The following is a 15,312-nucleotide window of genomic DNA, read 5'->3' as shown; positions in this document are numbered from 1 at the left end:
ATAGCATAACTGGACTGCATTTTTCATGTGAAGGTAAAAATTAAAGGATTTATGATAATCCTATGTGGATGGTTGTGGGTGTTTCATTTTGACGAGAACATTTTCCTCTATTCTTTGTTAACAGTTCTCAGCTTCTTGCTATAGTCTTCTTACCCGAAACTACTCAAGTGAAAAAAGTCTTACCAGATAAGCAACAATTCTTAGTGTACAGAGGCTCATATCCTCCCCAGCTATTTATGAGAAGTGATTTCTTCAGGCTTTTAAAATCAGAATGTAAAAGTGTGCAAAGGAATCCTACCTTGCCAACATACTGATAATCGGATCCTGTGTATTCCTCCAAGAGGAAGAACTGATTCCACATCCAGCTCCTTTTTGCTCGATTAAGCTCATTCTTGCTACTTCCAGATAGCTCCAGTGTCTTTTTCTTCTCTGGAAAGCCACTAGTCCTCTTAGAGAAGGGGCTTGAGAAACTTTGGTAGGGCTGACCAACCCAAAAAAGCAGCAAGAAGTAATGGTAAGTTCTCATTATGATTGCAGGGCTCAGTTGTAGTGCCTTTTGCTGTCCTTAAAGTGCTCAGTGTTACTGCACTGTATTCAACCTCATTCCTTCCTTCTTTCTTAGTGTTCGTTGCTTAGGTCTCGGAGGATATCTGAAAGAATAATAACATATCAAGCATTTTTAGAGATACTTAAAATTCAGTGTTATAGCAAATAAACTGGAAAAGTAGAACAGAAAATGAAATAGGATTCCCTCTCTCCCCTTTCCCCCCACCCCCACTATCTCCCACTCCACCAAAAAAAAGTCTGCTATCAATTTGGAAAGGCAGAAAATGACCTTTGAACACACTAAATGAAATGTGTGTTGGGTAGGAGACAAGTGCTTTATTTCCTATTTTCTATTACTTAGAAACCCCTGTTTAAGTATCAGCTTTGATATAGAACAAAGTGTCACAATGGATTTATTTTACTAACTCTTTCACATCTTCACATGTGGGCTGAGATCTGGTTAGAGGAAATTAGTCTGGCTGTTCCTCATTCTCTTTGCATTTCTCTTTTCCTGCACAAATCCAAGGGAATGAATATCATGGGCAATTGCAATATAGTCCAATTGATTAAAACCTGGCCTCCATTATGCCTTATGTCTAGTGAATCAACTGTTTAAACTAGATTCTTTAAGAAATTAAAATGTCAATTTTTAATTTGCCAACAAAGCTTTCATGGAAATTTCACATTTACCACATTATCGCAGTGATGGTAGTGAACTTCAAGAGCCTTACAAAGTATGGTACTATGAATTTGGGGACTGTAAGGGACCATCTGGTCCCCCACCCCCACCCCACTTTTTTTTTGGTCTTACAGAAGAGGAAGCAAATGTTCAGAAAGGCAGGCAACTGTGAATGGGTTTCTTTGCACAGCAATGGATATTTGAAAGGTGGTTTTTTTTTTTTTTTTTTTTTTTTTTTTTTTAGGAAAGGGTAGGTGGCCATTTAGTTGAGAAGTACTTTGACCAGGTATTACTTGTATTAGGTGGAGAACTATGGAACACTCATTCAATTTAAAGACCCAGAGAAACAGCAGAAGTTAATGGCAGAGCTGGATCTAGAACTTAGGTCTCCTGATTCCCCAGTCCATGGTTTGATTCCATATATCCTATACTTCATGATTTCATGTGAGAGATTAAATTTTTATTAAAGATCCAAGTTTTCATAAACAGGATTTCCTTTAGGCTTTGAATGGTATTTCTGCAGATCCTGGGCCCATGCTACTCTGCACATCTGCTACAAATTGGTTTACCAATCTGAACAATTAAAACAATGAACACACATATTCTCTTGCTACTCCTAGTCCACATTTCTCAGTAACAATCCAAGGCATAAAACCATACCATTAACTTCTTTATCTGATTACTTGATAATGGAATGAGTCTGTTTAAACAACAACAAAAACGGATTCCAAGTACTTCCCAAAGCAGAACACAATAACAATTAACCAGTTATGTCATTTCCAACAAGGCAATGAACACATTTTATATTCACAGATCAGCATTTTGTTTTGATTTCTTTCCCCCTGCACTAGGGAGATTTGCACACTTGGCTCTTGTTACCGTTAACAGGAGGTGCAACTGTAACTACCTTTTGCATCAGTGAAATTGATAGCCACCTATCATCTGGCTTGGTGGAGACTTTCTGTTGAGATAGAAATAGGGCTCTTTATGGTATTCAGCATTTTTTGAACCTTTATTACATTATCGTACTTCTTCCTGACAACAGGCAGGGGAAGTTGGAAATTCCACAGGTGGATAAATGAGTACTGTGACAATTAACACTGTTGGCTGAGGGCCAGTGAACAGGATTCTTGCCTTTAGGTTGGCTTTTGGTACAGGTGCAGCATGATTGATGATCCATTAAGTAATGAGCAGCTTCTCTCTTTTTCTTCATGGCATATGGATGAGGTGTGCACGGAGGAAAGCCTACTAATAAATCTACCCTCCCTCCCCACCTTTTCCCTTTCTATTATACTAGTTCAGATATATGTGAGGGTTCAGATACATGAAATCACACTTTCCCTTTTTCCCATACTCTTAATTATCTGCATAGAAAAATCCTGTGGTGAAGAATTAGACATGTGTGCTGCATCCAATGTATCCCCTATGGTGCTGGCAGGAAAAGAATGACACGGGGAATGGCCCTGTCAGCTGTTTTAAAAGGCAAAATCATAAAGGGCAGTTTAAAGGAAAATCTATACCCGTGAGTTTTTTGTGTAAATTATGCAATCTGGTGCCACTCAGATGTTCAATATTAGCTCTTCTATAGTATTACAGATATGAAATATAAAATGTTCATGGGCAGATTTTTTTCCTTTCAGGAAAAATGTGCCCTAATGGCAATCTGAAGTGTGTTAACCAGTGACTCAAATGTTGAAACCTAAGGTTGAGGGGCTATTTGCAATGAAACATTCAATATTATAGAATTTCTATGAATAATTCTATAGTAGAGAATGTTAAAACAATGAATAGGAGAACTTAAATCACCCAGTGTTTCCTTGCACTGCATTTCTAGAGTGGAACTTTATACTGATATATTCAGTAATAGAATACAGATCAGGTTAGACAAATTCTAAGGATTCCCATCTTCTATCTTTTTTTAAACTTTTCTAAAAGCAACAGAAATTAAAGTAGAAGTTGTTACATGTGGAGATCTATTCCTGAGAATAGAAATGTGCGCAAAACTCTAATGAATCCTCTAATTGTTTTTTTCACTGCTGTGGAAATTTCATTATGTGATTCATTAACAGTATCAAACAAATGGGGGGGGGGGGCGTCAGAAAATGTCTTCAAATGTTACAACGATGGAATAACTGAAAAGTCTTTAAACTAGAGTCTGCAAAATTATTTTTCAAATATTTTGATAATTCATTTCAAACAATTGTTTTCCTTGGTAATTCTATGAATTTTGTTTTATTTTTATGCATTTAAAGTCATTTTAAGAAAGAATCCATAGGCTTCACAATACTGCCAAAGGGGACTGTGAAAAAAACAAAAGTTAAGAACGTCTAATTTAATTGAAGGGAACATAAATAGAAATACAGCAGAAGTACAATACCGCTTGAAATTTGAACATTTAAAACAAATCTTTATTTGTTCTGGTTAATTTTGAAATGATTTTATTTCATTCAGGTTAAAAAAAATAGGAATTCCATTATCAGTTGAAGAATTTTCTTCTTGTGAAAAGAACATGGTATCCTATAATTGCTATTTTGAGAAGCAAATGTTTCAAATATTTATATGTAACATGTTGCTATTATGTAGTTTTATCAAGTATAAGAATTTGCCTCACTTCCTACAAACTGCACAGAAATTTTAGATTATGCTTATTCCTAACCAAGAGAAAAACCAACTTAAATGGTGATCAGACCAGTAATAGGATTCTAAGAAATCTTAGTTACAGGATGATGATTTGAAATATCATCTTCAGAAGGAGAAAAGGATACATACTATGCTGAGACTTCAAAATGTGTGTCAAACCTCTTGATTCTGGGGAAGCTAGAGTAATAGCTAGCTAGCTTGTCAAGGCACAATCAAACACATGCCAGTTCATTTCAAAAAAAAAAAAGAGCAAAAAATCAGAACTCAAGGTAAAGAAGCAAAGATGAGATAGAAAGAGGATTTTAAAAGGAAAGGTTTGGTATCTTACATAAGTAAATGTTTACTCTAAAGAGAATTTTTTTTAGGAAAAAAAAAAAAACACCCAACATCAAATCCTCTTCCCTTGTCCTTATGCATTCTCTAGCAATGCAGAAAACTTCTCTGAGTCCCAACTCCAGCCCCCCCAACAATATTATTCAATATCACTCACTGTCATGCATGAAAGTAAAAAGCATTAAATAACTTTAATATATACTCTTATTTTAATTTCCTTTTCTTGGTTTTATTTTCATAATTATCTATGTTTGTAGGACAGGTGTGTGTATTTCTTGCACTTTCTGAAACTACTCATATATGCAATTGGTTAATTCAGTCAAGACAAATATATGCCAGGATATGGGTATCTCAGTCATAAGAAAGATATATGGTCTCAGTCTAATTTTTAAAATGATGAACTTTTGGGCAGAAACTAGCCCAGAATATTTCCACTTATGATAATATATAACTAATTCAAATTCTACTAATTATGAATTTGTAAAATTTCAGAAAAAAAAAGCTGAAATCTTTCTTTTGAAAGCCCAAAGGACTTTTATGATCAAACCCTTTAGGGGTAAAATTTAATAGTGTAAATAAGATTATATAGGAAGATGTCTAAAATAATAATAGAACAAACTATTTTGAAAAGTCCCTCAAGCACTTTTGAAGGAACATTTAGCATATAAACACTTGATATGCTAATTCAAAAACCAGTCTCAGTTATTCATTAAAATGGAATGCAGAATCATAGGATTATAAATTTAAGGAGGGAAAGAGATCCTCTAAGGATCACAACAAAGTAACAATTTAAAAACTGTTAGGTGTTTGAAGCACTTTTCCACCTGGTTTCAACCTAATTTCCTAGCTTTATCATATATTACTCTTTTTGTTACTTTAATCAAATTGACCTTCCCTCCCTATTCCTCACACAGGAGTCTTCATTTCCTATTTCTATATTTTTTGGCAGGTTGTCCCCCATTCTTGGAATGCAACCCTCCACTCTCACCCCCAATTCCAGCTGTTAGAATTCTTAGTTTCTTTCAAAGCTTAATTCAAGGATCATCTACATGGGATCCTTCCTAATTTCCCACAGCCAGTAGTTCTTCTTGCACAGATTATCTCAAATTTATATGTATATCTTTTGTATGTTTATGGGATCATCTCCAGTCATCCTGATGACTCCCTCCCTTTCTTCTTCTCTCCCTCCTTCCCTTTCTCCTTTCTTCACTTCCTTCCTTCCTCTTTTCTTTTCCTCCTTCCTTTCTTCCTCCATTCCTTCCTCCCTCCCTCCTTTCCTTCCTTCCACCCTTATTTCTCTCACTCCCCCCCTTTCTTGGTCTCCTTTCCCTTTATCCACATGGGGAATCATACACTTATAATACACAAATATAAATTTTGTTTGCTGAAAACTTGCAAGACATTTTAGGTTTTATGGGCTACATTTTCCCCCTTTTTCCTAGCTATTTATTCTACCATTAAAAACAAACAACTGGGGCAATTAATTCCTTTGTCCCATTTGGTTTCATTTATATTTCCTTTAAATACAACACTGGAAAATTACCAATAAAGCCCATTGGTATTGAAATGGAGTCACTTGACCATTTCTTAAACCCAAATCACTCTTTCTTACTGTTTGGCCAATAATAGGTCCCAGCTGAAGCCTCACTAGCTTATTTTTTGTGTTTTGATGAATCAATTATCTATGTTCGGGACAGAAACCCTGAGGGTCTTCCCCTCCTTGTTTGATTTTTTTTTTTTTTTTGAGTAGGCAAACTAGTCCATCTTTTGTGTCATTTATTACCCATCTGTAAATCATTGAATGAGCATTGCTTCAGATAAACTGAAATATAGGAAAGACCTTAGCTTATAAAGTCCAAAGTCTCTCACTGCATCTGGAGTCATCTGTAGTATCCCTGATCTATGTCTTGTCACTTGACTCAGATGATTCTGGAGGAGAGTTAGGCTGATGACTCTGCATAGTCCTGCTACACTTAAATCCAATTCACTTACAAATCAAGACTTCTAGTTCCTGATGTCATTGTCCTCTTTGAGAAAGAAGGACCACCAACATACATATTTATATATGTACAAATTGTCTCCCCAGATAGAAGGTAAATTCCTTGAAAAAAGTAATTAAAAATATTTCTGATGCTTAAAAGAGTGCATGCTACAAAACAGCATTTAATAAACAATGTTTTTTGATTAAAAGAACACACTTATGACTTTTACCATCCTGCCTTGAGAATTAGTAAAGTAATACAACTACATTTTCTTTACCAAAGCTTTAGAATTAGACTTTTCACTAATTTATTCCCCTAATTAATTTTGGCCAGAACCAGGTGATATTAAAGCATTTTTCTTGACTTGGAGATTCAAATGAACTTGATCACTTTAGTGGGCTATAGCAGTGTTGAGGTTTGTTTTGCCTGTACCCAGAGGATAGAATTAAAGCTAATGAGTGAAAGTTGTAAGGAGTCAGGTTTCATTTTCATATAGAAAAAATAAAACAAAATAGTTAACTATATTCCAAATTGAAGCACTGCCTTATTAGTGAATTCTGTGCACTTAGACACTTATAAAGGACAGTTAAAAAGGTAGTGGGCTAACCAGGAGAATGTACTGTCTCAAGAAAGAAGGTATGAGAGAATAGAGTGCAGAGGTGCTGCATTCCACAAAGTCAAGGAGGATGAGAATTTTTTTTTTTAAAAAAGGCGGTATTAGTAAATTAAATAATTTGTGCTTTTTTTTTTTTTTTTTAAAGCTTTTTCCAATGGAGTGATTAGAGTAGGGATTAAATGAAAGAGGCTGCAGAAAAAGGATATATCAACTATAGCCATTTTTTTAAAAAATGGTGGTAAAACCAAGTTGAAAGATAGATGATAGTGACAGCCCCTCTACCCCCTTCCCCAACTTCAGATTGAAGAAAAAATTTCTCTAATCATTCTCTATGCAGCTGCAATTTGGGATTTCATGATCTCCATTGAAAACTCATACCTCTTCAGTATTTACTGCCCCTGGAATCCTTCCCTCTTTCTCATTTCACAAATTAAAGGGTAGACATTGAAAATCTTTCAGATCCTTTACTTTTTAAGGAGGGCACACAGGACATTTACCTAATAACTTCCTACCCAGGCTGGGGGTCTTCAACATCCTTCTCCCTCTTCCCACTGAACTACTCTCTCTTTAACCTTCCCAACCAAGCTTTTTGGCTTCTTTTTACATGTTGGCTTCCCCTTTTAGATTGTGAGTTCTGGAGGCATGATTCTGTAACAGGAAAAAAAGAAAAAAGAAATATGAAGTTAACAGCTTAAGAACTCCATACACATCTCAACTCCAAGTCTCTAAGAATTTTCAATGAAGTTCTGGTCAGATTTTGATCTACATCAGCAGCAGACTCATTAATATGATGGAACAAAAGACTTATCAAATTCATCCTTCTATTTCAATGGTTCCCAGCTCAAAACTCACCTTAGAAACTTTCTAGATTTACTTCACAGGTTGTTTTCCTGAATATTCCCCTACTATCAGGACCTCATATTTACATAGTAATATCTAACTAATAAATGACTTTTACATGCCTTAGTGCATTAAATCCTCACAATAACCCTATAAAACCCATTTTACATCTCAGCCATCATGTTCAGAGTGTGGAAATGAGTTGTCTATGGTCACATAGCTGGTAAATTGTAGGATCACAAATTAAATTTGAAGCAGTGATATATTATATTGGAAAGTTCATTTTCTCTGAAATTGGGTTCATATTCCAGCTCTTCCACTTGGTGATTTGGTCTCTTAATGTCTCTTGAATTCAGTTTCTTCATCTGTAAAATGAGAGTGATCTCTAATGTTATTTTCAATTCTAAATCTTAGAAACCCACTTCTAATTCTAATTTTAAAAATACTTTATTACAAAATTTCTCTAAGAATCCCAATTGTTCCCAATTTGTACAATATTGTCAATGGTTATATTATTCTGATTTTTCAACTAAAGTGTAAGGTGCTTAAAGGTAGAATCAATACTTTCTTTTGCTTAAAATTCTGCCCATAACTCCTAGTATAGTGCTCTCTACATAGCATGCTTTTAGTTAATGTTAACTAAGCAATATTTAAGCCTTATCTAAGGCACAGAGGTATCTCTGTAATGTTGCTATCTAATTCACAGAGGAACAATTCAGTCTGTGAGTTATGGTGAGGAAGTTAAGCATAGGATATGAATTCAAAAGACCTAGTTTATGCCTTGTCTTCTTTACATACTAGCTGTGTGACCATGAGCAAAACATTAAGGTCTCTGAGCTTCAAATGCCTTATCTATCATTTAGGAATAAAAATAAGTTCATTACCTGACTCAGTGGATTGTTGTGAAAATATTGTATTATATATAGTAAATGTATCAATATGGGTTGTAACTATTATCATATTATTAAAGTTAAATCCCTTAATTCTTGACCTATTTTCTCATTTTGTATCTTCAACGGAGACAGACACAATTGTTAATTATGAGTATTTAAGTCATATTTTTACTTTATCATTTTAATGATCCATGACTTTTGGATATGCACCTTCAGTTCATCTACTCAAATCCTGACATCCTTCTAGTCCCATAAAGTTAATTTTGGTGAAGGTAAAGGGTGTTAGACCAAGAAATTGGTCATGATTTTTTTATTGTCACAGCAACTCAGGAAACAATGCTAGGATCATAGATTTAGAACTAGAAGGGAGGTTGGAGACGATTTAAAACTCACTTAAAAAGATAAGGAAGCCTGAAGAGGAGAAATAATTTGCTCAAAGTCACACAGGTGATAAGTGGCAGATATATGTTTCAAACCTACATCTCTAGACTCCCAAATCAGGACTTTTCCCAATGCACCACACTCTCTCTTACCATATCATGTTGTGACCTGCATTAATGGAGGTAGTAGCCATACTGATAAAAATCACAGGATTTCTTAAGCAGGAAAAGGGCTCAGAGTTAAAAAGAAAAAGATCAAAGAACTGTGAAATAAAAGGAGAAGATCAGAGATGTGAAATGCCCCTATAATATATTAAATAGAATGAAGAAGAATGTAGATCTGCAGGCATTTTGATGGAAGTTGAAATACTAGTTAAGGCAAAATCTTCAGGAAAAATGTAAGCTATTCCATCTGAAAAGTTTTATACCTAATCAGGTTTTGCTCAAGATCAATTTTCTGATCTCACAAAGACTTTCTGTGTTTTGAATAAATCGCCAGATGCTTTGAATAAAAATGGAAACATGTCATTGCCAATCATTACCTGCTTTGACCTTCTTCATCAGATGTTATGACATCAGGAGCCAATTTTCATGTTTTGGTGCATATTTCAAATGAAACCTTTACCTCTAAAGGCCTCATTTGATTTCTCAGTAAATGTCAAAGTCATTGTTGAGTGAAATTGGTGCAGCTTTATGTCCATAATCAGTTTTATTGAAATGTGTCACACAACACTGGCATCTCTCACCATAGAGCATTTTCTTTTTGCCAATGGGTTGGGATGGCAACACAACCACTTACTTGAGCCAGATTTCTTTGTAAATGCTTCTATTTGTAGATAATATGCCAATCTGTTTGAAAACTGATGTGCTTCCAAATGACTTATTTCCACAATATTATACTTGCTTTGAAATTATGTTTGACACACTGTATTAATGAAAACAAAAACAAAGTATATCACTGCTCCTAGTCTGATCAGTCTTGCACTCAGCAGGCACTCGGTAAATATTTTCATATTTCAAATATTTGTTGAAGGAAGTACTGAAAAAAAGTACTGAAGTGGCATATTAAAATAAGACAAAAACAACTTTGGTTAGACCACCTGGAGTACTTTGTCCACATCTAGCTGCTGTATTTCAGGAAGGTGATTGACAAATTGCAATTTCTGTAGAGAAGGTCAACCATGATGAAAAGAGACTTGGAACCACACTAAATAAACACTGATTGAAAGAATTAGACCTGGATAAAAGAAGACTAATTTAGGAATCATATGAGAATGCTCTCCAAGAAGCTATTATGTGGAAAAGGGATTAGATTTATTCCTAATAACTCCAGGTATCCTTTAGGGCTCTCTCATGGTCCTCTTCTCTTCTCCTGCTATATTATTTCACTTGGTGATCTCATTAGATTTCATGGATTCAGTTATCAGTCTCTATACTGATGACTCTTAGATCTACTTATGCAGCCTTAACCATATTAAACTGGATGTATGTAGACATCTTAAATTCAACATGTTCAAAACTGAATTCATAATCTTTCCTCCCCAAACCCTCCCCTTTTTTCTTACTTCCCTATTATTATTATAGCATCTTTCCAGTCACTCTACCTGTTCCTCTCTTTCCTTATTTGCTATCTCTTGGCTTCCTTCAAGTATTAGTTAAAATCTAACCTCTTGTCAGAAAACTTTCTAAATCTTCCTTAACCTTACTTCTTGCCTTTCATCTGAGATTATCTCCAATTAATTCTGCATATCCTTGTTTGTACATTGTTTATATTTTGTACCTCTTACCACTACCCATATTGGACTAAACTCCTGGAAAGCAGGAACATTTTTTTTTGCCTGATTTTGTATGCCTAGCACTTAACATAATGTCTGGTACACAGAAGATACTTAATAAATGTTTGCTGACTTAGCTTGTTCTCCTTGACTCTAGATGGCCTGATGGCCTTTGAAACTTCCAAGTGAAAATAGTGAGACTACTTTATCAAGATTATTTTAGATAAAATTCATTCTTTGGATAAGAACTAGATCAAATAACTTCCAAGGTCTCTTCCAGCTCTGAAAGTTTATAGTTCTGACCAATGTCACTTCCTTCACCCAGCTTATCCTTTTAGGTTTCATGTTTTAGATTCAGGTCCATTTAGTAGAAAAGGAAGTGAAGTAGGAAACGAAGGAGAAGATGTTTTCTGTCAAATATGCTTTACCTTAGCTATTTATTGTAGGGGGTTTTGACATTTTCAGCAGCAGAAACTATTTTTAGATTGTAGAAGTGCATAATTTATTGAGTCAGCTTTTCCCTGTGCCTGTACTATACCTTCTGCTTATAAGTTGGGTCCCTTTTGGAAGCTACAATAACTTAGGTTAATCAATGCCCTTGAAACAAGTCAGGAATAAAATAAAATTATGAGTATAAAATATTATTTGAAATTTCATCTTCACAAACATTATTAAGTGCCTATTGTTCTTAAGATGCTCTTTTAGAAATTGAAGTGGAGATAGAATTTATAGTTTATATATGAAATGGCACCTATCCTCATGAAGTTTATATTCTAAAAAGACATTATACCTTTTATAATGACAAATTATAAAGGTAGATAAAAGCCAAGTGCTATGTAAGATCTGGGGGGTGGGGGTGGGGAGTGAGACTAGAGAGGCAAAAGGCTATTATCAGGAATTTGAGGAGGCTTTCCTGATGAGATGATCTTAGAATTAGCATTTGAAAGATAAGTAACAATTCAACATGGTGGAGAAGAGAAGATATTCCAGGTGAAATGGGAAACAAGGTTACTTGTGGCATGGAAGTGGGAAAGGTTAGGGAGAGTAATTTGGCTGGGAGTGGGTGATAGAGTATATAGAGGGTAGCTGAAAAGGAAAAAGGAACAAGTATTTATCAGGCATGTACTATATGTCAAGTGCTCTGTTAAACACTTGACAAATTATATTTCACTTGATTCTCAAAAAACTCTTAAGGTAGGTGCTATTATCATCTCCTTTTCACAGTTGAGGAAAACAAGATAAATAGCATTAAATGACTTGCCCAGTATCACACAAATAATGAATGTCTGAGACTGGATTTGAATTCAGGCCTTCCTGACTCCAGGTCTAATATACTCTTATCCACTGTACGACCTACCTGTCTCAATAAAAGTACTACAGACTCAAATTGTCAAGATCCTTGAATACAGGGATAAGAAGTCTAAAATCTACTTAGGAGATAATAGGAGTCATTGAAGAACTAGGAGCAAAAAGAGTTGTATGATTTGACCTACAAATGAGGAAAGTTAGAAATAGCTTTTCTCTTTAATATGTTTTATTTTCATGTTTTTTTTTTTTTTGTCTCCTGATTCTATAGTTTGCACTTTTTTCAAGTTATGTAAAAGAAGTAAGGTTAGCCCTGTGTAAAATAAGAGTTATCAAATTTATATTATTTGCCTTTCTATGCCAATCTTCCTTTTTATGCACTCATTTCTATGGAGCTATGTATAACTTAACCTCTCAGTTAAATAAATATAAAATGAAACCTCAATTTGTTTGCTTCTCTAAAATGAAAAAGTTGCACTAGATAACTTTCTAAGTACTTTCCAGATACAAACCTATGATCAGTCCCAGTTTTTTGATTTTCCTTTTTCTTCCTCTAGGAAGTCAATTGTTTCTTACTGATTTCTGAATGTCCCAAATTCACCACTTTGTCATCTTTTCTTTACTCTCCCCCAAACTCTAGGCTCTAAAATTACCTCTCATTTTTTTCTCAAAATGCCCATGTGTTAGGATGACAATGTGATTATAATAAACAGATTCAGGTAAAAATTACTCATCACTTAATTCTCCTGGGATGTTTGCAGGTTTTTTTAGGATGTTTTTTTGATAAAAAAAGAAACAAAATAAGTTTAAAAAAAAAAAAAAAACCAAATTGCTACAATTTTAGGGACCATGATAAAATGAAACAAAGACTTTCAATCCATGGGGAGGAGAAGCTATTTTTGGTCCAGGAATATCTTTTCAGAATCTTTTGTATGTTATCACAAAAATGAGATTGAAGTGGAATTAATCAGATATAAATTTTTTGCTGGGATAGTACATACAATATAGGATGATACAAGTTAAAAGTATCAATAGATCAAGGAACATGGCTTCTCAGCCTGGCTTTGCTACTAATTTCCAAAAATATTTGGGCAAATGACTCACTTAGATTTTGTCTTCTCACCTTAGAAATTGGATTGATGGTCATCTGGAAGAACAAAAGGCTATCAAGCGAATAACTGGGGAAAAAGAGGAAGGAAGATAGCTTAGTACCAGATGTCATACTATATATAAAATGATAATAATCAAAACAATCTGGTATCAAATAAATAGAATGGTTGATCAGTGGAATAGATTAATTATATAATACACAAGTATGGATGCCCACATTAACTTAATGTTGGATAAGCTCAAAAATCTCAGCTATTGAAATAAGAAATCAATATCTGACAAAAACTTCTGGTGAAACTAGAAAGCAGCATGTCAGAAACTAGTATATATCAACATCTTACACTACATACAAAGATAATGGATACATGACTTAGGCATAAAAGTGGATATGAAGCAAATTCAGGAAACATGGAAAATCATTTATCAGCTTTGTGAAGCTGATAAATTTTATTGTCAAATGAGAAAAAAAGAGGATTATAGGAAATAAAATGGATAAGTCTGACTACATGAAATTAAAAAGATTTCACATTCACAAAAGTAAAAGGAAAAAAAATAAGGAAAGTAGTAAGCTGGGGGAGGGGGGAATTATAGCAAGTTTCTCTGATAGAGGTTTCCTTTATCAAATATATCAGGAAGTGAGTCAAATTTATAAAAAATAAAAGTCATTTTCTAATTGATAGTCAAAGGATATGAAGAAGCAGTTTTCAGAAGAAGAAATCAAAATCATCAACCGTCACATAAAGAAATTCCATAAATCACTAATAATTAGAGAAATGAAAATAAAAATGACTCTGTGGTATCACCTCACATTGGTTAAAATGACAAAAAGGGAAAGTGACAATGCTGAAGAGGATGTGAAAAAATAAATTGACTAATGCACTTTGGGTGGAGCTGTAAACTGGTCTGATTATTATGAAGAACAATTTGGAACTACACAGAAAAGAAATTAAAAAAATAAATTGTATTTACCAGTAGGAAGCAAGGAAACAAGTATTTAGTATGTATTTTGACAAATCTTATTTCATTTGATCCTTATAGCAACATTGGATTTTTTTGATATATTTGTTGGCATGTCGTATGCCCCATTAGATTGTAAATTCTTTGAAGGTAGGATTATCTTTTGCTTCTTTGTATCCTGAGTGCTTAACACTGTGCCTCTTCCATAGCACGTGCTTAATAAAGATTTATCAATTGATTGTCTAGGTTGGATAAGACATTCATTGCATTCCTTTCCAACTATAATAATTTTGTGATTCATAGGATAAGAGGGCAGTCCTCTCCCTTTCAAAAGTGTCACAGATTCTTAAGATGTCTATCTAAAGGACAGATTTCAGGGAGTCCTGAATTGGGACAGTGGGGAAGGGAATTGCCTTCATTTCAATGCAATTTCTTTCCTTTGCAATTCTATATGTTTTATTTTATTCATTTTAAAAAATTCTTAGAAATAGATTCTACCACTACCAAAGGGGCCCATGACACAAAAATGTTATGAAAATTTGTATTGTACAGTCTCCTTATTAGAGATTCATTTCAGTTAACAAGGTCTTTTAAAATGCACCTTTGGGTAAAATCTGTTGTTTAGAACAGTCACACTTTAATTAGACAAACTTTATTCCAATACTTTAAAAAACAAATTGTAATTGCAGTGATGATTGTGAGCACTCTTTCCAAAGAAGCAGATTCTAAATCCTTCTATAATTCAGATACCTGGCAGCAAATCCTACAATGAACTGCTCACAGTTTCCTGAGGCTGGACCTCCCAAAACAGATGCCTTGTCTCTTCTGGTGCCACAATCTAAGCATGTCCAACCTGAGAAGACCTTGCAGAGATTTCATTGTGCTGACTCAAGTTTGACTCACGATCAGGCAGAATTATGGGAAGAATCAAACACCTTTAGAATGAGACAAAGACCCAGAAAAACCTTTTCTTCAACATTATTTTTCACTTGAAGCCCATCTTAGAAGAAGGTTGGGTAAAGTGGATTTTATTCCTGTCACAATTTTTATTTATATTTTTGCAGAGGTGGGGACTGAACTAGGTTTTCATTCTGCTCCTGGTGTAATCCCTGGGGTCCACATTAATTCTTTTATAGAAGAAGAAATCTACTTAGCAAGTGATATTATATAACGCTTAATTTTTGAAGAGCTTTCACAATGATTTTAAATTAATTTTTCTTTTGAAGAACTCTGGATGATTAGGCCCATTTTATAGG

General features: G+C 34.3%; 1 protein-coding gene across 2 annotated transcripts in view; it reads right to left on the bottom strand.

Annotated features, from left to right (window-relative positions):
* The window catches only part of CDH6 (cadherin 6), a 164,887-nt gene that overhangs the window by 77,883 nt on the left and 71,692 nt on the right, over positions 1-15,312 (bottom strand). The window contains exons 1-2 of one of the 2 annotated variants that reach the window (XM_051969889.1): positions 7,294-8,473; positions 299-650 (exon numbers count right to left, since the gene is read on the bottom strand). In XM_051969889.1, coding sequence (XP_051825849.1) covers positions 299-526 — 228 coding nt within the window. In that variant the 5' untranslated portion in view covers positions 527-650; positions 7,294-8,473. Of the gene's footprint in view, positions 1-298; positions 651-7,293; positions 8,474-15,312 lie in introns of those variants that run through there. The other variant, XM_051969888.1, reaches the window with a different exon arrangement.

The sequence above is a fragment of the Antechinus flavipes genome, chromosome 1 (genome assembly GCF_016432865.1).
Source record: "Antechinus flavipes isolate AdamAnt ecotype Samford, QLD, Australia chromosome 1, AdamAnt_v2, whole genome shotgun sequence".
NCBI lineage: Eukaryota > Metazoa > Chordata > Mammalia > Dasyuromorphia > Dasyuridae > Antechinus > Antechinus flavipes.
Note: the sequence above shows the minus strand (reverse complement) of the source record. Positions and strands in the feature narration are given on the sequence as shown.